This window comes from Diadema antillarum, unplaced genomic scaffold, assembly GCF_040938485.1.
Source record: "Diadema antillarum isolate AM-2024a unplaced genomic scaffold, OU_Dant_1.0 seq00001512_RagTag, whole genome shotgun sequence".
In the NCBI taxonomy this organism is placed as follows: Eukaryota; Metazoa; Echinodermata; class Echinoidea; order Diadematoida; family Diadematidae; genus Diadema; species Diadema antillarum.
In genome coordinates, this window is record NW_027272246.1 from 324,239 (window position 1) to 351,649 (window position 27,411).

The window sequence follows — 27,411 nt, forward strand, 5'->3', positions numbered from 1 at the left end:
AAAGAACAGTGAATATTCAATCAAGTTGCAACTGAAATAGGAACGTTGTAGGATTTCAAAGTTTCACATCATTTTCCCACAACAGAATAGGTAAAACTTCAAAAGCACAAAAACATTCCCATTTTGGTCCTATTTCGATGAAGCATTTACAGTTCTGTATGTCTAACCTCCCTTTTCTTGCTAAATGCAACTTGAACGCAGAATGGAATCTCCCTTCAATTTGATCCTCAATGAGGCCACATAATGTTGGTGACTTTGCTTTCCTACACCTCCCCTCCCTACACCCTCTGCACATTTTCTCACACAAGGATATCCAGTTTACAGAAAACGTTTGCGTGCATGAACTTCTACGAATTTCGCGAAGAGCACAGATTCGCGAAAGTAAAATGCACACAAAAGTTCAACAAGCCTTTGTATTACTAGTATGTGTGGTACACTCATAATTTTTTCTATGGTTGGCAATTTTTGTTGAAAGCTAGTGAGAGCAAGATAGAAAGAGATAATAGGATGTGGGTCATAACCAGAAAATTATGAAAGTTCAGTTTTCATCTCTATCTCGATTTAAGAATCCTCTCATTGAATTCATGGCACATCTGATACTCTTTCCTATATGACATAGAAAAAGAAGTGGAATTCAATACTGCCTTCCATCTTATTCTCTAATCGAAGCCATTATATACTTCTGACAGGATTATGAAAATTTCAATTCTTCAGATTCCACATCAATAAAACCATCCAATGGAGATATATTGTAGCAAATACTCTTGGGCGATCTAATCATATTGATGCCTCTTCATTAAATGTTCAGTCTGGTCCATTAGTCTGATCTTCCAGGATAAGACTTGGTAATTGTTGTAGCATCTGAAACCTAAGCTATTTGACCTCCTCTCCCAGTGGAATTCCTTGCTTGGTCTACATCCTGTAATCACAACATAAAAATGTCTCCGTCATTCGTCTTCATTGTTGTTTTCATTGTCCGATTATGATGGGTGCACACTGTCTGTACATTCTACTTCCGTTATTCGATAGGGAAAGAGAATGCCGCCCTCGTGCATCCATTCATACTCCACCAGCAGCCAGGCCATTGGAGGGAGTATCTGACTGCTGGTTGCCATAGCGACCTTCCTCTGCTGCTGCAACATGCCGGTCTTCCCTGTCACGGGCGGTTGCCCCTCTCTCTACATCCTCCTCCTGCTTCTCCTCCTCCTCTTCCTCTTCCTCTTCCTCTTCCTCTCCATCCCGCTCGTCCTCGTCTCCATCATCGACGTCGCGGTCATCCTCACTGTCGTCTTCGTAGTCGTCGTCGAACTCGTCCCAGTATGAGGCCCCGGGGCTCCCGGCCTTTGGGCTGCTGGGCGGTGAGATGGCGTTCTGGAGGGTGCGCTTCCCGTCCTGAAACATTCGATTCTGGCGGGACGGGGAGGAAAGACGGGGAGCATGTCATACAATCCTTGAATCAAAGCTCCTAAAAGTTCATTCATACAGGATTGGTTGATACAGCTTTGCCAATATGCAATAAGGAGGAAAGAAGTGCATGCTATGGATATATAATAAAAGATAAAGGGCAGATACCAGGATTTAAAAAAAAAATGAATCTATAAAAGATATGAAAAGATTATAAACCTCAGATGAAACCAAAATGCATCAGGTTGGTCTGTCCATGTTACATACATTACACACTAAGTGCAGAAATGGTATGAAACACAATGTTCAATTACATTTTTGAGCTGATATCTTCTCTCATCATAATAAGTCCATTCAGTTGTAAAAGAACATAGTTTCAAAGAGCATTCATAATTTCACCTTCATATCTAGTACACAGATTTCTGTCCGGCATTACATACGTTCACCCAAAATGTTTAATTTTGGCACACATTCTAATAGACTGCTTGTTAATAGCAATTTTTGAGGCAAAGTTAATTAAAGTTTTCTAAAAGATCATATTGGACCGGGGGGGGGGGGGGGGGGGGGGGGGGGGGGGGGGGGGGGGGGGGTATTGCACATTGAAAACAGAAAATAAAGCGACATCCCTGAAATGTCCCCTACAAGTTATGATGACACACACCTCTAGGAGGGTCTACTCCCCGCAGAGATTAACCCGTTGAGGACTGGCTGATTTTGCTACAACATGTTTTTCCCACAGACCCCAGCCCGAGCGAGTATACTCGGGACTTGTCCTCAACGGGTTAAGCACCGTTTCATGAAAATATGAGAGCATTAGCAATTTTCCTATCAAATTTTTGAACAAAGTTCCATGTTGTTGTTATTTTTTTTTCTTTTATTGTACAAGACCTTCTCCTGCCCGCATGTTAGGTATGGTTTTTCATGCCAACTTTGTTAACTCATTGAGGACGGGCTGATTTTGCTATACAACACACATTTCCCATAGACACCTCCCCGAGTATACTCGGGACTTGTCCTCAATGGGTTAACGATATTGCAGTATTCTGAGGGATGAAAAGATATATTTTTGGTGAAGAAACAGTATTTTCACCTTTCCTGGATTAGACATGGGTAGTAATACAATAAGGGTAAACCCTATATTCCATGAAAACAGAAATGTTCTTTATGTTAAATTGTGCAAAATAGTGCCAAACAGTAACAATTGGCCTCTCAGGTTTTTCGCAGGAAGTAGAGTCTCCCTCTACGGGATAAATGAGCCGCATAGAGCTACGTCAGGTCGGGTTCTTCCCTGGCCTTACGGCCTGGGGGGACCTGCTACTGGTAACCTGTAGCCCAGTACTACCTGTCTCAGGGTCGAGCTCTCGGCGACTAAACCGTAAACCCCACTGGCTTCCCAGTAGGGAAGTTACGGTGAGGAGGGTGGCTGGACACCCTGATGGAATGAAAAAGAAGATCCATCTTAAGGGCGTATGAGCTCAAACATGAGCCACCGGCCATCCAGCAACACGGAGTGGAGCCCCGATAGGCGGTCTGTGGATAAACTCTGTCAACACTCCGGCAGCTCCTGCAGCCAAACTGGTGCCAAACGTATTGCAGCGCATTCCTTTGGACTCAATCAGCGAGGCCGAGAGGGGTCCTCTGATGCATGGGCAACTCAGGGTATCCATATGTATGCCCAGGCTTATACCCTGGAGAGGACACTCCAGTTTCGCTATGCAGCGTAAGCACAACACGGAAGACAGCAGTTACGAGTTATAAGTCCAACTTGATTGGCGTAAAGTAGGGCGCTACGGGTTGTCTTCGACGGTGGGAGAGGCCATCGCGTCTCATTGGACAGCTACCGCCCGCCTCAAGCTGGGCAGCCCCCAGCCAATAAGGTGCTGACCCGCCACAGTCCACCTGCTTCAATGGGTGCTTGGAGCTAGAGCAAAACTTGAAAAGTGGACTGTAACACTGCACCAGGCAAATCAATGAAGAAGACAAAGAAACTACCTACCCTACGTTTGGCAACATGGAACGTACGAACTATGTGCACTGGCCTTTCTGATGACTTACAGCAGATTTCTGATGCAAGGAAAACTGCTGTGATTGACCTCGAGCTTTCCAGACTTAATGTTGATATAGCAGCACTGCAAGAAACCAGGATCTCATCCAGTGGTTCTTTGCAAGAACAGAACTATACCTTCTTTTGGCAAGGAAAGGCTCCCGACGAACCACGTATGCATGGCGTAGGTTTTGCTGTGAAAAATACCCTTCTTTCGTCAATTGAACCCCCATCAGGTGGATCTGAGCGTATACTGACCTTGCGTCTTTCAACGTCTGCAGGTATGGTCAACATCGTGAGTATCTATGCCCCTACACTTTGTTCATCAACAGATGTTAAGGATCACTTCTACGATGATCTAGATGCTGTCATTAGCAGAATTCCTGCGTCTGAACACCTGTTCCTACTTGGTGACTTCAATGCAAGAGTTGGAGCTGACTACGAATCATGGCCTGACTGCCTTGGTCAACATGGCATTGGAAAACTAAATGAGAATGGTCAGAGACTACTTGAATTGTGCTCATATCGAGCTCTCTGTATCACCAATTCCTACTTTATGACCAAATCTTGCCACAGAGTCTCATGGAAACATCCACGATCAGGCCACTGGCACCAGTTGGATCTCATAATCACCAGTCGTGTTAATTTGGGCAGCGTCCTCATCTCCCGCAGTTACCATAGTGCAGACTGTGATACCGACCATTCTCTTGTATGTAGCCGAGTTCGACTACAACCAAAGAAGCTGCATCGAAATAAGCAGAAATGTCTGCCTCGCATCAACACCTGCAACACTGGAATCCCAATGTTGGCTCATCAGTTCCTTAATACACTCAAGGAAGACCTTTCAGACTGCATGGAAAAAGGAAAAGATAAGGATGAAGACTGCAACTCAAAGTGGAACAACCTTCGTAACACTATCTATACAGCGGCTCTCTCTACTTTTGGGAAGAAACTAAGGAGGAATCCTGATTGGTTCGAGGAAAATGCAAGTACAATGAAAGCAGTTCTGGATAAGAAACGTGAAGCCTATCTAAACTACAAACTCAATCCAGACAGGGAAACACTATCTGTCCTGAAAGCTGCCAAGAGTGCTGCGCAAAGATTAGCCAGAAGTTGTGCAAATAACTACTGGATGAAGTTATGTCACAATATCCAACTTTCCTCTGACACTGGGAATGTAAGACGAATGTATGAGGGAATCAAGAAAGCCATAGGCCCACAGATTAAGAAGATTGCCCCTCTTAAAACAAAGACAGGTGAAATCATCACTGACAAGGTGAAGCAAATGGAGAGATGGATTGAACACTATTTTGAGTTGTATTCAAGGGAAAATGTTGTCTCTGAACTTGCCCTAGATGCTGTTGACTGCTTGCCTATTATGCATGAACTTGATGCCAAACCAACTGTAGAGGAGCTTGGCGATGCCATTGATTCACTCGCAAGTGGAAAAGCACCAGGAGAGGACGGCATAACCTCTGAGGTCATCAAGTGTGGGAAACCTGTTCTCCTTAAACACCTCCATGAGTTTTTTTGTCAGTGCTGGGAGGAAGGTACAGTCCCTCAGGATTTTCGCGATGCCAGCATTAGCACTCTGTACAAGAACAAGGGAGATCGCAGTGACTGTAACAATTACCGTGGAATCTCTTTGCTGAATATAGTTGGGAAAGTTTTTGCTCGTATTGTTCTGTACCGCCTGCAGTTCTTGGCCAACCGCATCTACCCTGAATCCCAGTGTGGTTTTAGGGAAGGCAGATCTACCATTGACATGATCTTCTCTCTCCGGCAACTGCAAGAAAAATGCAGGGAACAGAAGAAACCACTTTATGTAGCCTTCATAGACTTAACAAAGGCTTTTGACTTAGTTAGCAGAAAGGGGCTCTTCAGATTGCTCCAGAAGATCGGCTGTCCTCCAAAATTGCTGGCCATCATCTCTTCATTCCATGACGGCATGTACAGCACAGTGCGATATGATGGGTCAATCTCCGCACCTTTCCCAATCTGTAACGGGGTGAAACAAGGATGCGTCCTGGCACCGACTTTGTTTGGTATTTTCTTCTCTATGCTGCTGTCCTATGCCTTTGAGAATGCTACCGAGGGTATCTACATACACACAAGATCTGATGGCAAGCTGTTCAATCTGGCCCGTCTGAAGGCAAAGACCAAAGTGCGTCATGTACTAATCAGGGAAATGTTGTTTGCAGACGATGCAGCATTCGCAGCTCATACAGAAGAAGCCCTCCAAACTATCATGGATAGATTCTCGCAAGCATGCAAGGAGTTCGGACTTTCAATCAGCCTACAGAAGACCAAAGTCATGTGCCAGGGAGTTGAAACCCCTCCCTCCATCACTATTGACAATTACCAGTTGGATGCTGTCAACAGCTTCACTTACTTGGGCTCAACCATTACTAGCAACATGTCTCTGGACGCTGAGCTGGGTAAACGTATTGGCAAGGCCTCTACTGTTATGGCTATGCTCACCAAACGAGTATGGATGAACAAGAAGCTTACAGTAAACACCAAAATCTGCGTTTATCAGGCTTGCATCCTGAGCACATTGCTGTATAGCAGTGAGACCTGGCCTCTGTATGCATCCCAGGAAAGACGTTTGAATAGCTTCCACCTTCGTTGCCTTCGACGCATACTGGGCATAACTTGGAAGGATAAAGTCCCAAACACTGATGTCCTAAAACATGCTAAGATGTCAAGCATGTTTTCCCTGCTGAGTCAAAGGCGTCTACGATGGATAGGACATGTGTACAGAATGGATGATGGTCGTATCCCAAAGGACATCTTATATGGAGAGCTTGCCACTGGTTCCAGAGCTATTGGTCGGCCAAACCTCAGGTACAAGGATGTCTGCAAGCGCGACATGAAAGCAAATGGTTTGAAAGTGGAGAGTTGGGAAACCATTGCTGCAGACCGTACAAGTTGGAGACTTGTCGTACGTGATGGTATCATACATGGGGAAACACAGAGAAATGCAAAGACACTGGAATCCAGGAAAGCTCGCAAACAGAGGTCAGCAGCTATGCCCATAACATCCCCACATCCAACCTCTTTTAATTGCAGCAAGTGTAGCAGAGACTGCCATTCAAGAATTGGCCTTTTCAGCCATAGTAGGAAATGCTCCAGCAAGAAATAAATTGAGTGTCATATGCAAGGTATATACCATTGTCTCACGAGACAGATGGATGCCAACAACAATAGAGCTCAGAAGAGTCCACTCACCAGGGGTCCGTTTTGTCCGAAGAGGTCGAGGAAGCTGCCGACCATCTCCCGCGACTTCTCCTCCCACTTCTGCAGAAAGTTGATGCTCCTGTCCTCGATCCGGTGGACGAACTCCTTCGACCGCCGCTCCACCCTGCGCACCCGCTGCCTGACCTTGTTGACCCGATCCTGAACTTTGAACTTGGTCTCCTATTCAAAAGAGAAGAAACCAACGAAGTCAGTCCTTGTCATGGCCCAAGAGATTGAAAATATACAGCGTGAGGGACCTGTCCTATCTGAACACACATCCATGCCTGGAGTACGTAGTCTAATTAGTACACTAGTAGAATTATATGATATTACAGATTATGTAGATGATATTGCTTTACTGGCAAAATCCTGTTCATATCATATAGACATATGCATACCAACTGCACTTTTTTTTTTTCAATATAGTCTGAGTACTACGACACTATTTTGAACAGAAAGTGAGCAGTAAACTTGGGGTAAGGCCTATGCACCAGCACAAAGACGTTATGGTCTTTTCAACCAGGACGTTTATCACACTTTCAAATAACCAACATACATAATGATGTTTAGGACTATGCAATGTGCAAATCAGTAACTCAGTATCATCCAATTAATCAATCAATCTTTCAGACAATGCCACGTTATGTGAAAACAATTTTTTTTTTTGCTGTCATTTTTCACTATTGTTTCCATGCCAATTTTGGGGAGAATTAAAGAAAGTCTTCAATGCAAAGTGCAGTGCAACAAAGAAATTTGCATAGCTGTAGCGGTGATTGCAATACAATAACCTGCCCTTCATGCATTACGCAATAGTTGACAGTTGCCGGCAAATATGGTAAGACATAATGGCAGCTTGCATTTCACCTTCACCATCAAGAACACTCACATTAAACAGACTGATGTTCAAATCTTTGGCAGAGTAGCCCCTGGACAAGTTGCGCCTAACATAGACGTCGTAGTCTCGGACGAGCCTTGCGATGATGTCGGAGGTCGAGATGCCCTCCGTCCTCTGCGTGGCCACAAACTTCCCAGCCGCCTTGATGTCCTTGTAGATGTCGTCTGAGCCAGCAGATCCATAAGGCAAGTCATCGTGGGCAACAAAGTCAATCTGCAGAAAGTTTTCATGAGCATTCACAATCAATGATTACACTTGTTCTAACACTTGTTGAAAAGGATGGAAACCAAAAAAGAAAAAAACAACAACCCAGATATACAGTTTATAAAATGAAATGATGTCACACATAGGAGTCTTTCCCCCTTTCTGTTTTGCTTCTCGTAATCCATCCCATCTCCTCCCTTCTCTTCTCCACTTCCTCCTCCACTGCTCTTCTCTTATCATACTTTTTCGACTCCTCTCCTTTCTCTTCTTTTTCTTACTCTTCTTCCCTTTGTCCTTCTCCTGTCCGTCTCCTTCATTCTCCTCAACCTCCTCCACATCCTCTCCACATTCCCTTCTTCCTCAGCCTCCTCCTCACTTCTCCTTCTTCCTTATTCACTTCCTACTCCATTTCTCCAGCCCTTCCTTCTTCTATTCCTCCTCCTTCACTTCTTCCTCCTGCTCCTCCTTCATCTCTCCTATCCTTACTCCTCTTCCTCCTCCTTCACCTCCTCCATCTCTCCAGCCCTTTCATCATCAACTCTTCCTCCTTTATTTCCTCCTCTTTCTCCTCCACTTCTCTAGCCCTTCCTCCTCCTACTCCTCCTCTTCCTCCATCTCTCCAGCCCTTTCTCCTCCTTTAACCCCCCTTCTCCTCCATCTCTCTTGTAATCACATCTTCATTTCATCCTTCTCTTTCATTTCTCTAGCCCTCCTTCCTTCTCTTCCTCCTCCATCACTTCCTCCTCCATCTTCCCTTCCCCCTCTGCTAAGTCCTGCCCTTCCTCCTTCTCTTATATCCCTTCCTCTTCCTCCTCTTCTTTGCCCTCTTCTTCTACCACTTGTTTGTGTTATTATCCAACCACATTCCTCATCGCACTGACTACATGCAGCACTATCATTACTACCATAGAGGATTTCTCAATACGGTCTCAGAGAAAGATAAAAGAACGATGATATTGTCATGTTCATTGCTTTTTCTGCCAAAGATCACCTTGTGCTTTTCGAGGAACTCCGGCGTGACCACCCAGGGCGGGTCCCGTACAATCTCATCCACGTATCGGTTATGCCTGACCGCCTCGTACCTCTCCCACTCATTCAGAACTGTGTTGCCCTTGAGGGAGTGGGTCATCTCGTCATTGGACACTGGAGGGAACATGAAGGGAAGAGATGATGTTTAAGCATATTACATGATTTCACACTTAATCTGCATTGATCTGATATGAAATTTGGAACTCTATTCCTCTTCAATTTTACAGTGGAAATCTGAATTAAGGGGTCCTTGAGACATTTTGTAATTCAAGATAAAAATGACAAAAATGTACATAACTAGGACTTTTGTTTTAATGGGACTAAGGAGCAAAGTTTGTTATCTCAGGTTTATCATTTCCTACAGATATATTGAGTTTCATTTTAAAATGTAATGAAAAAAAAAATGATTGACAGCATAATACACATTACAAATAGCACCAAAAGGGTCCATTTCAAGCAATGGCTGTGTTCATTTTCAAACAGATATATGGCATATCCACCCACGAGTCTGTAAGAAATCACTGAATATTGATTTCCTAGTTTTTGATACATTTGAATTCTCCAGAATTCAAAGCAAAAGAAAACAAAAAATGAGAAACAATGGAAGAACTTACCTCCAACCAATAAATACACATTGGGGAAGACATTTTTGGCTTGCATCAATGCTCTCGCATGGCCAGCATGGAATAAGTCAAATATACCATCTGCATATACCCTGATAGGCCGGTCTGCACAAAGAGAGAATTAGATGATATTGAAAATAACTTTTAATTCTTCTGTCAGAGAGTGGGGCATAACACAGGGAATATCTTTCACATTTACTGGATTGACCTCACAAAGGCCTTCATCTAGAACAGAGGCAATTGCAAACACAGATGGAAAAGGCTGGAAAGTGTGTTTGTAGCATCCTGAATGCTTTGCCAGCACGTTTTGTTTGTTTGTTTGCTTCGTTGCTGTTGCTGTAGTTGCCATTAGCTTGCTTATTGTTCTGTCAAAATCTTGTTAAACTTACTCTGGGAAACTGACTGCCAATTAGACACACTGTAGAGCCATTGCTCTGAACAAAATGAACCATTCATCTACAAAGCTTTTATCTTTTAATCAAACACTAAATATTATTGGAATTAGCAGGTGATATACATCTCGTTTATCCTTTGAACTATATCATCAACATTGCATAATTATTATATAAATACATTATCTATATAGCACACTTGCACACTTTCCACAGAGGAAATGGCATAATGTGACTATTCAATCACATCTAAGCGATGATGTGATTTGTCTTTCCTCTCTTCTCTGGAGTCAAGTTTCCAGTCCCACGCAGCAAATAACTAGTGGTACACATCACACAATGAACCCCAGGTTGGAGAATTACCCTACAGTATGTATGTGTGCAATTTAGCTTCCGCTCAGTATACATAGATTCCATCGTCACAAGAGACCGATCATCTGTATACAGTAGGACCTCGATTATCCGGATTCTCTGTTATATGGACGACAACTGGCTAATACTTAAAAAAAAAATGTTTTCATGTATTTTCAGTTCCAGATCTCACTTAAAACTAGAAATGTCGCTACAGCGACTGGTTATACCCCCACCAAACAACATTTCATAAGCTTTGGTCAAAACAACATTTCATAAGCTTTGGTCAAAAAACTGAGGAAGTAGTTAAATCCGCAAGATCTTTCCTTGATCTTCTGCCATTAATATGCCGTTACCATGGCAACGTACTTTCGGGTACTGTCGAAAAATGCGTCTTGCACATCTACAACCAAAGGCACACATCTGTACCAAGTTTCATGGAAATTGGGCAAAAACTGAGGAAGTAGTTTGCAACACAAAATTTTCCATCATTTTGGCTCATATGTGAGCTGTTACCATGGCAACATACTTTTTGTCACTGTCAAGAAATGTGTCATGCTGACCTATATCCTAAGACAAACATTCAATATGAATTCCATGAGAATTGGAAGAACACTGATGAAGCAGTTTTGCCATGAAGCATTTTGCCCTATATTTTACCAATAACATGCCGTTACCATGGCAAAGCACTTTTTGCCACTGCGGAAATATGTGTCTTGCACATTAACATATTCAGATGAACATCTGTACCTAATTTCATAAAAATTGATCAAAAACTGTGGGAGGAGCTCGCGACGCAAGATTTGTACCCATTTTTGCCCATAATATGCCGTTACCATGACAACGTACTTTTGGGTACTGTCAAAAAATACGTCTTGCACATCTACAACCCAAGGCACACATCTGTGCCAAGTTTTATGGGAATCGGTTGAAAACTGAGGAAGTAGTTCGCGACGCAAGATTTGTACCCATTTTTGCCCATAATATGCCGTTACCATGGCAACGTACTTTTGGGTACTGTCAAAAAATACGTCTTGCACATCTACAACCCAAGGCACACATATGTGCCAAGTTTTATGGGAATCGGTTGAAAACTGAGGAAGTAGTTCGCGACGCAAGATTTGCAACGGACCGACCGCCCGACCAACCGCCCGACCGCCCGACCGCCCGACCGCCCGACCGCCCGCCCGACCGACCGCCCGACCGACCGTCCGCTGATTCCTATATACCCCCTTCAAACTTCGTTTGGCGGGGGTATAACAAACTCACCTTCCACCATTATCATGAGAGCATGATATGGTAGAAAGAGCTAAATTTGGGCCTATCTCTCCTATCCAGCCAAATCGATTTAATAACTGGAAGCCTGCTGGTCCCAACATTGATGGATAATCGAGGTCCTACTGTACTTTATTGTTCAAGGGAATAAACTGAAGGTATACTGTCATTCTAGAATTTCTCTTGAAGTCACAACAGCAGTGATGCTAGCAAGTATGTATACACAGCAGTCACCATTTCAGCCACTGACACCGATGCCATTTGAACCAAGCAAGGCCCCATTAGAGGGACTAAGCTGTTTCCATGCAGTGACATTTTGACCAGCACAGTGGCATCAATGGTGGTTACTGGAGTGGGGAAGTGATGGGATGGGAACTGTTGTTCTTTGATCAAGACTTAAAGTGAATGAAATCTTAACAGTCTGACACAGATGCAAGTACAGCAAATGCTTGGAAATACAAAACAGACAAAGCAGGCAACAGTGATGGTAATGCTCTTTATCATTAAATATCACTACCATGAATTTCACCTTCATAATCATTGTCAATACAAATGGTAGTATTAAAGCATAGTGGTAGTAGTAGTGGTAGTAGTAGAAGTAGCATTGACATTGGTCTAGGTATTGGCATTGGCATTGTTATAATTGGTATCAGTATCGGTATCGGTATTGGTATTGGTATTAGTGTAAGTATTGGTAGGCCTATTGGTACAGGCATTGGTATTAGTATTGTTACTGGAATTAGTATTGGTATTGGTACTGGTATTGGTATTGTTACTGGTGTTGGTATTGGTATTGGTATTGGTATTGGTATTGTTACTGGTGTTTGTATTGGTATTGGTATTGTTACTGGTGTTGGTATTGGTATAAGATTTGGTATTGGTATTGTTACTGGTACTGGTATTGGTGTTGTTACTGGTATTGGTATTGGTATTGGTATTGGTATTGGTATTGGTATTGGTAATGGTATTGGTATTGGTATAGGATTTGGTATTGGTGTGAAAATGGAAAAGAGGAATAATTGGTGGTGGGAAGGAAAGGAGAATAGTGGAAAGGGAACAGGAGGAAGGAGGTAAAAAGAAGAACAAGACAACAGTATCCTGCCAGGTTATTTGTCTCCTCTATTGCATATTTAACCCTTTGGCGACTGCTACATTACAATCTATCCACTATTGTCCACCCATGTAGTTACCAGTGCCCATCCGCGCCCGTCCACATAAGCAATTTGGCCAGATATGAGTACATGTACAGTAGGCTTCTGAAGCAGTGGTAGCTACTGTACACTGCAACAGTAGTGTAATTTTTGATAGCCTACTTTACAACCCGTTAAAGACGGGTCCCGAGTATGCTTGGGCGGGTGTCTCTGGGAAATGCCTGTTATAGCAAAATCAGTCCGTCCTCAACAGGTTAAAATCATAGTCACGAAATTGAAACATTTGACTGCACAATTAATAACATAGCAAGTTTTGTACGGAATATCATAGGTAAGTTGCATGAAGTTTTAAATAATTGTGTTTAAAATCCTTTTTTTTTTAATGTCTAGAAAATAGAGAAGTCCGCATTAAAGAGGGCCAGATAATGGAGGTCGGACTGTACTTTCATTCACCACTGACATTATGCATGAGAGCTGGCATTGGCTACGCAAAGATTAAATGCTCCTACTTACTTGCTGTACCATTCTTGGCTTGCTCCTTAGAAACGGGACGGAAATCCCATCTCTGCTTCTCGCGTTCTGACTCTGGTGAGCCGTCGAAGACCGCTGGTTTGGCCAGACCCTGTCAAATAATGTCGACAACAAAAAGGAGAAGAAAATAAAATAAAGAAAGAAAGTTATCAATTCATCAGCTGAGAATGAGAAGGGCGTTAAGTTGCCACAAAAGCCATAGTGTTCAAGGCAACTTAATGCCCTTCTTATTCTCACCCGAAAAATGATTAGACATGATTACTAGATGTTTTGCTGTAAAGTAAAGCTTTAAGTTAAGATTGCTTATAGAAATTAATCTGTATCAAAATAGACCAAGAAAACAGACCCCCCTCGAAACTCAATAAATTGTTCTTTACCCTCAAGCTCTTTGACGCTTCTTGATGTATACATCAATATCCTGAAGGAAGTCAGTATTAGATTTTGAATCATTTAAAAAGGACATCAAAGTACAATATCTATAGGGTGATATAGGTATAATATGGATAAAAACAAATAAACATATTTTCATGCACTCACACTCCACACACACACACACACACACACAAAAAGAGGGCCAGGAACTATCCAGTGATCTTTAAAAGGGGTGGATGTGAGCAGTTTCCAAGGATGCTATAAAAGATTCTATTGTGGAAACAACACTACAATGGAGAATATCAATTACTACAGCTCAGTGACCTCAATCACTGATCTAGTGGTTTCTTTCATAAAATATTTACTGCTGTATACAGCCTTTTGAGGTTACTGTGCATTTTGTCCTGGAAACCTGGCTCCAGTTAAAATCAAAAGGACATGTTTCTCAGAGTATACAGACAGCACAATGACACACTTTCCCTGTGCATATTGCAATGAGAAATAATGACGGAATGCTAGCCTCCGTTTAAGACCTGCTCTCTGTCTTTTTTCAATTTTACTTTCAACAAATCCAAGCAGTTACACAACCCTCTAAACATTGTGATGCTACTCTACATGTACAATATATGAAGGAGCAAAATGCTAGTAATAAAGCGGTCACTCAATAGTGAAATAGGAATGGGAAAACTGAACCATACACACTGAGTTAGAGTATGTAGTACATCGAGTAGAATATGCTGTCCCTACTTTTACAGCAAAAAAGAAAAAGAAAAAAGAAACAAAAACCGGCCCTTGCATAACAATGGAGTTCGACATTCATGAAATTTCAATAGCAACTCATTCTTTATGTAATCATTCAGACAAGAGAGCAAACATATAGTTTTCTCAGTTGAAAGCAAATATCATATGATGTCAACAATAGATCCAGAAATATTACAGTCATTTCTCGCAAGAATAAAGCCAGAGACTGTGACACTATGGCTTTGTTGCATTTGAACTGAGAGCACATTGAACGCTCACAATGCTGGCTGCACAAACATACAGGCCTAAACCACATACAGTAGTATCAAGGTCCCCATCAATTGTTTTCACCATTTATCAAGCTCAGACCTACCTGGTACATTGTATACAGCTTGTCATGTGTGAACATACATGCAGTATCTAAAAACATGTACAAAATTTGTACGTGTACGTGTACTGTATTCGTCTGTGTGTGACTCATTGATGCACATGCACTTTATGCCTCCCTGGGTGTGAGTGTGCTGGATATATCGGGCCTACAGTACCGGTATACTGTATGTAAGCATATGAATATATACCTTGACAAATTCATTTTCCGAGTCATCTATACTCCTGATTAAAAACCTTGTGTATGGTGTATCATAATGAGTGAATGTGATTCATGTTGGGTAAGCATAGAAATCAGAATGCCCAATAGGGTTACTACAGAGTACAAAATCCTGAGAACATGCACTCGGAGCACCAACACATACCACCATTCTGCACAGCACACGTTTCCCCTCCACACTCACACATCCGAAGTCGGCGATGGGCGGGAACTGGTTGCTGCCCTTCCCGCAGAACTGCAGGCTATGCTCCGAGCACGTTGACCAGTCTGACTCCGATCCCGACGACGCTTGCGAGTCGCACCGCTCTCTACTGCTGGGCTGGAGGTCATCATTGGACTCCTTGAGCGGGCCCCCGGACGCACCTTCCACCTCGCCCACTTCGAGTGACTGATGGGAAACACTGGCCGCTTCCGCCATGATTCACGCAACAAATCTAAAAGTTTTTCTCGAGCGCAATCAGAAGTTTTACCTTCGCCGACTGATCTTATAAGCAGGCAGTCCAGCTTATTTGAGTCAAAGCGAATGACTCCAGTTTCAGCAAATGCCCAAAGTAAAGCCTCCACAGCTACAGTACATGTCAATCCAATAAGTACTGGTTATCCAAACTGCAAAATGCACTCAGTAATATATCACTTCCTGCAGCATATCATGCAATATAGCAGCTTGCCTTCGGCTTCAGGGTTTCTTGCCTCAATGATCACCCAGTCACTTGTTATATCAAAATACACAGTGAGTAATTTGGAGACTCACCTGCATATAAACATGTGTGTATGTGTGTGTAAGTTGGTGGGTGGGTGTGGCTGTGGGTGTGTTGTATACAATGCATACAACTGTATATAATATATATTTGTGAGTGTGTGTGTGTGTGTGTGTGTGTGTGTAAAGTAAAATTTGCCTTCTTAATGGCTCATCCAAAATACACTGTACCTCTCACACAACTACAACTTCACCTTGTCGGCCTATATAGCGCACACAAGGACGACCCTGATGTCACAATACACTGTACTACTATACTACCAGTAGCAGTAGCATGTGGCAAAGGTTGCAGGTGGCCACTAATGCCTATGAGTGCATTAATGACTGCACAGCACACTGTCATACAATGTATGACACTGAGTGATCACTAATTATTTTCTACTGGTGCTGAGTGGAGGCTCTTTTCTGCTCAACCAATCGCACCACCGCTATCGTGAAAAACTGGTGATTCCTGCCAAAATCAGACCTCATGATCTACGTGTGCTCTTGTGAGTGTCCTGATCAATTAAGTTTGATGGGCATCACAAACCTTCCACATGAACAACAAACTCCACAGCCTGTGAGCAAGGCTACACAATGCACAGCATTCGCTACCCCACCTATATACTATGTATGCAAACAGCCGGTATAGACAGGATATTTTGGTCAGGGCATCTATACAGACTTCAAGAACAGTGGCTTCAGTATCAAAGCACAGTAATTCTGTACATCCCTCCGAGAGCCATGGCATGGATTTAACAGAAGACAGTAATGCATTCACCACCTCTAGGCTAGGCAATGTATTAAATCCTGGCAGCTTTCACAGGCAACTCCTCTCTCGCAGAGAGATTCCCCTGACGGAAATGAAGAGGATTTTCACCAAAGCTCAGTACTTAGAGCTCAGTAGCAGGTCATGACAGTAGCAGCTAGAACACTCCACCACCATGCGCACCACCAGCACTCTAGTCAATCACCCAACCTCTGGTATCCAACGGGCAGTGAAAGAGGTGTCAGAGACCTTTAAAAAGGCACATCCCAAATACCCAAAGACCGGCAGCATAGCATCATCATCATTGTTGTCACTGCCGACCAGACACAACCAGCGCATGCAAATGTCCCTACACCGCATGTCCATTCATAATCACATACACACTCACACACACACATATGCACACACAAACACACTCATACACTGAATTTACGTACCAGGTACTAATGCATCAGTGTACATTACAAGCTCTCTCACATCCAGTACACTCTTTCATGGTCCAATTTTCATGTGTTACACGTATCTTCAAAGGAATTATTGGCCTACATTCATAATACCATCTGGCTGTTTTAACATACAATATTTTGCATGGCATATTATGCACTAGATATCTAATTTCAGTATTGCATGTATGCACACAAACAAAACACTCAATGCAGAAATGCAGGGTTATACCCCATACCCATATACATTCTATGAACTACAAATGAAGAGTTCATTACACAATTTTTGTGCTTGACCTTATTACCAAAATATATATCATGCTTTTCTTGCATAGTAAAAACCAATAGTCAAAAAGAGCTCAAGAAAAAAAGTGTGGACCTTCGAAGAATAACATGAAAAACAAGGAAAAGTAGAAATTACGCGGTGCGTAATATAGGTCCCCGCCGGAAGTAGCATTTTGTAGCAAAATGTACAATACAGGTCAAAAATCAAGGTCAAAGGTCAAAGAAGTCAAAGGTCAAAATTCTGTGTAGAAGTTTTGAAGCCCTTACCTAGTGCCATCACATAAAGCAAACGGAATCGAAATCGGGTTAGAAATGGCGAAGGAGTAGCATTTTGTAGCCAATGTACAATATAGGTCAAAAATCAAGGTCAAAGGTCAAAGAAGTCAAAGGTCAAAATTCTGTGTACAAGTTTCGAAGCCCTCACCTAGTGCCATCACATAAAGCAAACGGAATCGAAATCGGGTTAGAAATGGCGAAGGAGTAGCATTTTGTAGCAAAATGTACAATACAGGTCAAAAAATCAAGGTCAAAGGTCAAAGAAGTCAAAGGTCAAAATTCTGTGAAGAAGTTTTGAAGCCCTCAACTAGTGCCATCACATAAAGCAAACGGAATCAAAATCGGGTTAGAAATGGCGAAGAAGTAGCATTTTGTAGCAAAATGTACAATATAGGTCAAAGGTCAAGGTCAAAGGTCACAACTGAAATTCTGTGTATAAGTTTCAAAGCTCCCACGTAGTGCTATCATATAAAGCAAACAGAATCAAAATCGGCTCATAAATGACAGAGAAGTAGCAAATTGAAGATTTTGATCACACACGGACGCACACACGGACACACATACACACACACGGACACACGGACACACACACACGTACGGAGCCCGTTTCATAGTCCCCTGCTCGAACTCGTTCGGCGGGGACAATATGGTTAAATGGCATTTCTCATGTGTGTTTTGCCAAGCAAAGAGCAATCTGCTTTTTAATTGCAATAACTCACAGAAACACTGAAAAATTAGTCTGCATAGGAAAGTATCTCCCTCTATCTCTCTCCATTTTTTTCTATCTCTCTTCCTCTTTATCTTCCTCTCCCTCCCTCCCTATCTCTTTCCATTTCTCTCTATCTATCTCTATTCAGTTCTATAAAGTTTTATGCATGCAAAAATTTCTGGTTTTACACACATACACAACAACAACAACAAACAAAAATGCATCTGATAACTTTTTTCCCTCTCATCTAAATATGTGACCCGCTACAACAAAAGGATCCTAAAGTCGCTGACGGGTGAGCCGAGAAAATCACGTTTGAAGTCAGATCATCAAAATCCGTCAAAACGTTCAGATTTCTGTTTTTGACATAATTTTGCAGTCTAATGTATCTTCTATCATCTGCTGAAATTTCGAAGCTAAATGATCAAAGGAAAGGCAAGAAAATAGCATTTTTCTGGGCCATGATTTTCCGTCTTTCAACGGAACAGAAACGTGTCCGAAGATTTGGATTTAGCGCCGCAGCTAGACTCCGCCCCTAGCAATGAGGGAGTGATCTCATTGGTCAGTGCGTGGCATCCTGGTAACTGATTGGTCGTGCGTAGACCGCTGGCGGTAAGCTTGAATGAACATCGCGGAGGTTGCTAGGAGCGTACCTTCTATTGTCAAAAGGTGAAAACTGCCTTGCTTCCCCTTGATCATGATAGCGTCGGAAGGAAAATTTTGAGGGCTTTTTTCTTGAAACGCTGATTTCTTAAACCACTCGACATGCGCTAATAAAATCATCCATATCTCCGCAACCGAGCAATTTTTGGAAGAGTAATGGAATGATGTCATGTCATTTTCAGAAAATTGTCCTCCCCCGACTTTCGGATCCTTTTTGTTGCAGCGGGTCACATATGAATATCTTGAACTTGGAGGATATGCAATCCACACGTCACCACCATCACTATGATTTATTGTAAGATTGGATGTAAAAAAAAAGAAAAAAAAAAGATACTAAATATGGAGAAAACACACTCACAAGCAAAGCTGTGTTCAATTTACATTCGACAACACAACATGATGATTCATGATCATCTCCCTGTCATATTAACTGACCCTGAAACTCAATAATAGAATACATTCACATAAACTGTTTAAAGGAATGGTAAAGATTTGGTTGAGACCTGGCTTCAGGTTTCTTCATACTTTTTTTGGTGAGAAATACGAAATCTCTTATGAAATATGAAAGAGCATTTAAAGGACAAGTTCACCTTCATAGACATGTGGGTTGAGTGAATGCAGCAATATTAGTAGAACACATCAGTGAGAGTTTGAGGAAAATCGGACAATACGTTCAAAAGTTATGAATTTTTAGAGTTTCTGCTCAGTCACGGCTGGATGAGAAGACTGCTATTAGTAGAGCAGATAGCCGAAAAATTGTGCAAAATTTGACTAAAGCATGAAACTTTCACCAGTGTTAGTACATGTTATAAGATTCATTTTAAGATCGGGAGGTAAGTCTGAATTGACCTCTGATGACCTCCAAAGGTCAATGACCTTCAAATTTGATAAAAATTGATATTTTGCATCATTGATTAATGTTAAATATGGTAATGATGTACTAAAAACTCATTTTTGTTACCGTGGAATTGTCTTCATGTTCCATAGAACCCTGACAGGTTTCTACCTTTGACCTCTGATGACCTCCAGAGGTCAATGACCTTAAAATTTGATAAAAATTGATATTTTGCATCATTGATTAATGTTAAATATGGTAATGATGTACTAAAAACTCATTTTTGTTACAGTGGAATTGTCTTCATGTTCCATAGAACCCTGACAGGTTTCTACCTTTGACCTCTGATGACCTCTAGAGGTCAATGACCTTAAGATTTGATAAAAATTGATATTTTGCGTCATTGATTAATGTTAAATATGGTAATGATGTACTAAAAACTCATTTTGTTACCGTGGAATTGTCTTCATGTTCCATAGAACCCTGACAGGTTTCTACCTTTGACCTCTGATGACCCCCAGAGGTCAATGACCTCAAAATTTGATAAAAATTGATATTTTGCGTCATTGATTAATGTTAAATATGGTAATGATGTACTAAAAACTCATTTTTGTTACAGTGGAATTGTCATGTTCCATAGATCCTTGACAGGTTTCTACCTTTGACCTCTAATGACCTCCAGAGGTCAATTATTGACCTCAAATTATCAGAATTTTGATATTTGGTGCAATTGGTTGATGATAAACATAACGATGTCCTAAAAATTCATTTGTGTTACAACTGAATCGTTTCCCTATTCCTCAGATCAAGGGAAATTATTTACACGTCTTCGCTTTGACCTCTGAGGACTGTGACAGGTCAATGACTTCAAAATATCAAAATATTGATATTTGATGTATATTCAATGGTTAAATGTATACCTGGTGTGCAATCATGCATTATGCTATTAGAATTTATACTACCATACATTGTACAAGAAGTGTCTTCTCATTCCACAGAACATTAGTCATTACCCTGTGTATATCCAACTTTGACCTCTAAGGTCAATGTGAGGTCAGACTTTTAGAATATCACTAAAAATTTGTGTAGGATTGCAAATATTGATGTTTGGCTTCATTGCTTTAATCCTAAATGTTTAATCATGTACAAATCACGCCTTGACGTTATAATCAAAGTATGTATGCACATTCCACAAAGCATTGGTTCATAGTAACAGGTCTCAGGAATGTGAGCGGTCAATTACTTCAGAAATGAAGCTTACGTGTCTTCAGTGATGGCAGTGACCTCAAATATAATATTTATGTTTGGGTTAGTTATGCAGACTAGCTTGCATGAAATTATGTGCAGCATTATCCAATTTGCACTGGACAAAATTTGTACGCTTAAACATGGAAGGTGGGGAGAGAAGTACCATATTTTGGGTTGATGCTTAATAGTTTGTGAACAGGCATATGGCAAAGTCCCTTGAAGTGGATGAAAGGGTGACAGATGCTAACCAGAAAACAACAGGCCCACCTCATCAGATGTACGTCACGAGTCACACAACCCGAGTCGTACAGCCCATGAGTTACGCAGCCCACGAGTCATACATCCAGTGACCTAAACACTAGATGAACAAGGTCAATGAGCTCGACATCAAATATAATAGGCCCACAAGCTGTGCGGTCTGCGAGCTCGACACTCGAGGAAAACAAGGCCCACGAGATTAATATATGTATTACATCAGAAAGCTTAATCTATTCAGTGTAGGTCTTGTGGACCTCCCCCTCCCCCCATGTGTCGGACTCTTATGGGCCTGGTTTGCCTAAGTGTCAAGCTCATGGGCAATGCTACCTAGTTTCGAGCTGGCGGGCCTGTGTTGGTCAGTGTCAAGCTCGTGGGCTGTATGGTTCTGGTAAATGACTCATGGTCCTGGAGCATACAGTGCCGTCATGGACCATCTGGAAAGCGACATACTCTCTAAAAAAAATCGAGTGAAAATGTTCACTCTAAAAAGAGTGAATACAAAAAAGAGTGAATTTCGAGTGAAATTGGAGTGAATTTTGAGTGAAAATGCTCATTTTCACTCATTTTGGAGTGACGTCAGGGATCACTCGAAGATTTTGGAGTGATCCCTGACATCACTCCAAAATGAGTGAAAATGAGCATTTTCACTCAAAATTCACTCCAATTTCACTCAAAATTCACTCTTTTTTGTATTCACTCTTTTTAGAGTGAAAATTTTCACTCGATTTTTTTTAGAGAGTACTGTGAGGCATAACATGCATTCCACATGAAGCAACCCTGTGTCCTGCAACTTGCTATTGTCATCCAATTAAGTTTGGGTCATTACGTCAGGCAATTTTGGGCATTTTTTCAATGACCTGTTTAGGAACCTCAATTCCAAATAGGAGTGGAACTACTATTTACTCTAATTGTCTTCTTTATGCTCGATACTCCTTAACACTTGGGCCTGGCCAAGAGTTGTGCCCCCATGCCCAAATATTGGTTGTTTCCAATATGCCGCCATCCGGTTTGCATCCAATGTGTGAATCAGGGTACGCTGACAGCGGGTAATATCACCTGCATGTTCCGGTTAAGACTCTCTGCCAGCAAGTGATGATTCAGTGTAACCTGCTGAAATTGGTCTAGATCTATACCCTCTATCTCTTTCAAGACAGGGCAGCATCTGCGTCTTCAGTGAAGCACGCGATCGGCACACAGATCTCCTCCACGACTAAACTGGATAGACATCCTGAGGTCAGACCAGCGTTCTTATAGGTGCACAGTCACTGTATGCGATCATCAGAGTCTTCCAATGGCAATATCTAAACAGTTTGGGTGAAGGCAAGCTTGTCTCTACGATGAGTGCATTGCACATAGAGTACAGGATGCACGAGATGATAAGAAAGCTTCTTCTTGAGTCGCGGGATAGGCTACAAGCCTTTCTCAGGCAGAGGTTCTGAATTATCGGGTCGTGCTCAGTCTGCACACAGTGAGCTGAACACCATATCAAGTATACATTGTACGTGTGTAATGATTGTGTGTAATGATATGGGAAAAATGCATGGAAAAATCAAAATACATGTTTATGTATTTTACGTGGAATCAGTTCCTGTCTGTTGTCTTGGCAGAAATGCATCAATCTTGCAATGTTGTTGTTTATCATTTTCCCTCTCCATCACGAGTATATGGAACGTGTTGATCAAAGTTTTTGTGATGTTGGAAAATGCGAGGCTGTACTGCAGGTGGCCTATTGAAGGTGGCGTTCAATTTGTTTTTCACAGTATATTGGCATGTTTAACAGACTGTAACTCACCAAGATGCCTCTTGAAATGTTTTGAAAAACTTCTGCTTGATTTTACATGAGCGGATGATTATCAGTTGTCTTTCTGCTTTTTCATCTTGTGTGAAACAAAGTATTGTTTCTCTTCAAAAGATAGCGTGCCAAGTAATCTGCACTTACTGTTGGTGCTCTATCGGCCCTATAAGACATTCAAACCCACCTTCAGCCTAGACATCCGTAGGCGTTGTGGTGTCGAGCGGGATCTGAACATCTCTCATGAAGCGAGACTTCTCTTTTCTTTTCTTTTCCCCACTAACAATGTGAAACAAAGATATCCGTAGGCGTTGTAGTATGTAGACGTGGTAGAGCGAGACTTCTCTTCTCTTTTCTTTTCTTTTCCCCACTAACAAACAAGTTTAGCAGGAAACATAGAAGCATTCGCACATACTGTTTACATTTCCCATCACATGCTTTTAACATCGGAATTTTCATGTACACATTTTGCCTGGAAAAGAATTACCAAGAACTTTTCAACACAATACATGCCCAAAAGAAGCCATTTGGTTCATATATAATTTACTCGACAGAGTGATTTATAGGGGCCTACTTATCACTGTCCACGTACTCGAACAGTTTTCGCTTAAGATACAAGTATGTTCACAAGACTGCAAACAGTAGAATGATTTGCCCCTTAACATATCAGACTACTACATCTCTTGAAATGTCTTCAAACGTAAATCAAAGTCATTCCTCTTAAATGATTACTCTCGGTCGACGAATGAGGTCCTCTTCTGCATGTCATTGTCAATCTCGTCAGTGTGACTGGGCCGTCCTTTGAGCGGTCTGCCGTCACGCTGTCAGTAGGCCTATTCTCTTCGTCACCATCACTCTCCACTTTGTATCAGTCTGACAGGGCGCTTCAACATCTCCGATGACACCAGTTGACTATTTAGAGTTTGTAAATGCACTCCAAATTGGCGTAAACCAAGGTTTTGTGTTATCGTGACTCATAGTTTTTCCTAATGTCCTGCTGCTCGCCGGTTCAGTCATGACAGTCAGATCCTCATCACATTCACAGCGTAGGTCGATGGTGCATTCAGCGTCGATAAAGATTAGTTGGTTGACTTGGAGGGAGGGGGGGCATGATGTACCAAGAAAGGGGAACTCCTGACTTTATCTTTGTGGTCTCCAACTATTCTCAAAGTTCCTTAAAATTCCAAAATACTCTGCAGCCTTTGTTTCACTACATAGCGTGAAGCCGCTCCCACTGTGCTTGCCACTCTAACTGATTTCTCGGCTGAGACATGTTTTTTTTATAACTAATTTACTAACAAACTTCCTTTCCCTAAAGCATTTCATTGGCTCAATCTTATATTGGGGTGTGGCGTTCACTAGAAATTAATTCCTTACTGGTCAAATGTTCAATTTGCTCCTCCTATTCGTTTCTGTGAAAACTCAATTTTCTATGATTCATCTCAATTTCTGATTAACTCGCCCACTGTCTTTTAGCTTCTTCATTCACTTGTTCTCTGTAACCACTGGTAAAGACTTTATTGTTTCTTGGATATCAAAATGATAAACCAAATGAATATTAGTGTCCTTATGGCAACCAACGTCATCGTTGTTCTGGGTCATTATCCCTGAATTTGTCTTTGGAGTTCCTGTTTGACCCACTCCACTATTAAAATGCTAAAATAGAGGAATAAATTCTGGCAGGAGGGCCACCTTCCAGCTCAGAGGGTCATTTATGTTTGGGGATCAGAGGGCAAAAACATGTCATCACGTCATTCCCCGTAATTTGGCGCGGGGCTTTGGGGATGGAGAGTGCTGACCACTAGCGGGGAAAGTAGCCAACATCAAACTCATAAATTCCTATGACCATAGACTTTCCTTGGAAGAGGTGGTTTTGACCAAAAAAAAGAAAGAAAAAAAAGAAAGGAAATAGCTGGAAGGAAGATAAACGGTTTCATAAACTCCAAGAAGGGGAAAAGACTGAGCATATATTGACCTCACAGGGTGTCTAGGAAAACGACTGCAGTGTTCTGTTTTCTTTTACTCTCTATCCTATTCTATTCTATTCTATTTTATTCTTTATTACAAACATGTGCTAGTAGCCATCTGGGCTACAATTGTGTTTGTTTTGTACATCCTATAAAGGTCACCAGAGGTCAAAGATAGAGCCCTATCTGTGCTCTTTGGAATGTAAAGACAATTTCTTGTTAAACAGGTATGCTTGTTTTGTACATCTTAACCATGTTTATCATTAACTAATGGCACTACAGATCAATATTATGATAGTTTGAGGTCATTGACCTCTAAAAGGTCACCAGAGGTCAGAGTTAGAAACCTGTCTTTGCTCTTTGGAATATGAAGACAGTTTCATTGCAAAACAGATATGCTTGTTTTGCACATCTTAACCATGTTTATCATTAACTAATAACATCACAGATCAATATTATGGTATTTTGAGGTCATTGACCTCTAAAGGTCATCAGAGGTCAAAGGTAGAAACCTGTCCATGCCCTGTGGAATCAGAAGATTTGTAGCACAAATGCATATTTAGTGCAGCGTAACCAAGATCTAAGCCTATCATTCACAAATGCCTCCAAACATCAATATTCTGATATTTAAAGTTCATTGACCTCTGGAGGTCATCAGAGGTCAAATCAGACTTACCCGCCGATCTTATAATGAATCTTATGGTATGTACTAACACTGGTGAAAGTTTCATACTTTAGTCAAATTTTGCACAATTCTCATGATTTTGAGGGCTTAACCGCTCTACTATATATAGCTTGTAATGTCACATGGTCTATTTGTACAATGATATAAAGAAAGTATTAAGAAAATTCAACATATATTTTCAATTTTCTCGCATAACTAATGGTCACTCCACTTCTCTCTTTTAGAAGGCAGAGGGAATAATATTACCCTTAACATATGTCAGTAACAAGTTGAAGAAATGTGCACTTTATTCAAACAGTAAAGTTTTGTGAAATTCTCTTTTTATTTTCCTTATATCGTTGTACGCATCTGACATCATACACTGTAGTAGTCTTCTCATCCAGCAGTGATTGCGCAAACACTTTAAAAATTCATAACTTCTGAACAGATTGTCGGATTTTCCCCAAACTTTCACTGATGTGTTCTACTAATATTGCTGCATTCACTCAACCCACATGTCTGTGAAAGTGAACTTGTCCTTTAATTCCAATAGGAATTCAACATTCATTTGATGAAAATTTGTTGTGAAATGGCTGAGATATCCAAAACAAAGCAATTCTAATGAAAGGTGGGACCCAACTTTGATTAGGATCACTTTGTTTTACATTGTTTTTGGATGTAAATCTCAGCTATTTCAAAACCGATTTTCATTAAATAAACTTTGAATTCCTCTTAGAATGGTATGCTCTGTAACATTCACAAGTGGTTCTTAGTATCTCGCAAAAGGTTGAATGCATGAAAAACGACACTCTTGCAGCACCTGGGCCCCGTTTCATAAAACTTGTTATCAGTGACAAGTTGTCATAGTTGTTATAAGCTACTGAAATCCTTGCATCTGATTGGCTAAGAGTGAATTTGTAACAGAAATGTGGCAGCTGTCACTGATAACAAATTTTATGAAACAGGACCCTGGTCTGTGACTCTGCGACAGGACTTACAGAGCTCAGCTTGATCCTCTTCGTGTTGCTATTGTTGTCATAGTTGTACCCGGCAATTTCTTCCAGGTCATCCGATGACCTCAACTTCCTCTTGACGGCACTCATGACACCGAAACTCCACCAGCGTACTCCACTCAATGTTTTCCTCTGCTCGCAGTACAATCAGAGTCTGCAGTTTGCGGGAAAACAAAGAATAGAAATTTTAGAATAAACTTTTGTATGTAAAATCACAGGCCACTGCTGACTGTGTATAAGATGCTTGAAGTTTTTTTTTTGCATTTGATCATGCACATCATTATGCTATTTGCACCTTGTGAGCATGAATGTGCCTTTAAGTTATTAAAAGCATAAGGATCTACTGTATCACAATACTGGATATCTGAGATCAGACACTGACACCACAAAGTATTTCTTTTAAACTCTTTATCTAAATATTGAGAAAAAAAAAGACGAATGTATTTCATATGACAAAATTTCAAATCAAATCAATGAAATTAAATGCATATTGTGCTTGACGATGGTCTGAGCTTTACATTCCTATAGAGATTATGTTATCTCCACTGGTTTTACTCAGAGAATCTAAATCTTAAATGGGAAGTTTCCCCAAACATGAGAATATTTCATTAAACGTAGAATGATCAATGAAACTCTGCAAGTGTAGGTGAAAGCGTGAAGAAAGTCCGACAATGCACTGAAAAGATAGGAATACTTTCTTTGATAAATTTTTCAGTAAATTCCATGTGAGACACTCTCTATACATGTGTGGGCTTTAACAATCTGTGATATCACACCATATTAACAATGTTGATAAGGATTTACAAGAGTTAATTTTTTTCAAGGCATCAAAAGAGCCCTTGACCTAGCTCCTTCAGAAGGCATAGAGAACGATACTAGGCTTTGCATATTATA

At 41.3% G+C, this 27,411-nt stretch overlaps 1 protein-coding gene across 2 annotated transcripts in view; it reads right to left on the reverse strand.

The window, feature by feature from the left end:
• Positions 1-275: 275 nt before the first annotated feature.
• Positions 276-27,411, reverse strand: part of LOC139710251 (choline-phosphate cytidylyltransferase A-like) — a 36,163-nt gene continuing 9,027 nt past the window's right edge. The window contains exons 2-8 of one of the 2 annotated variants that reach the window (XM_071622183.1): positions 26,503-26,671; positions 13,131-13,230; positions 9,431-9,544; positions 8,779-8,930; positions 7,575-7,796; positions 6,680-6,868; positions 276-1,407 (exon numbers count right to left, since the gene is read on the reverse strand). In XM_071622183.1, the coding sequence (XP_071478284.1) occupies positions 1,060-1,407; positions 6,680-6,868; positions 7,575-7,796; positions 8,779-8,930; positions 9,431-9,544; positions 13,131-13,230; positions 26,503-26,607 (1,230 nt within the window). In that variant the 5' untranslated portion in view covers positions 26,608-26,671 and the 3' untranslated portion in view covers positions 276-1,059. Of the gene's footprint in view, positions 1,408-6,679; positions 6,869-7,574; positions 7,797-8,778; positions 8,931-9,430; positions 9,545-13,121; positions 13,231-26,502; positions 26,672-27,411 lie in introns of both variants that reach the window. The other variant, XM_071622182.1, reaches the window with a different exon arrangement.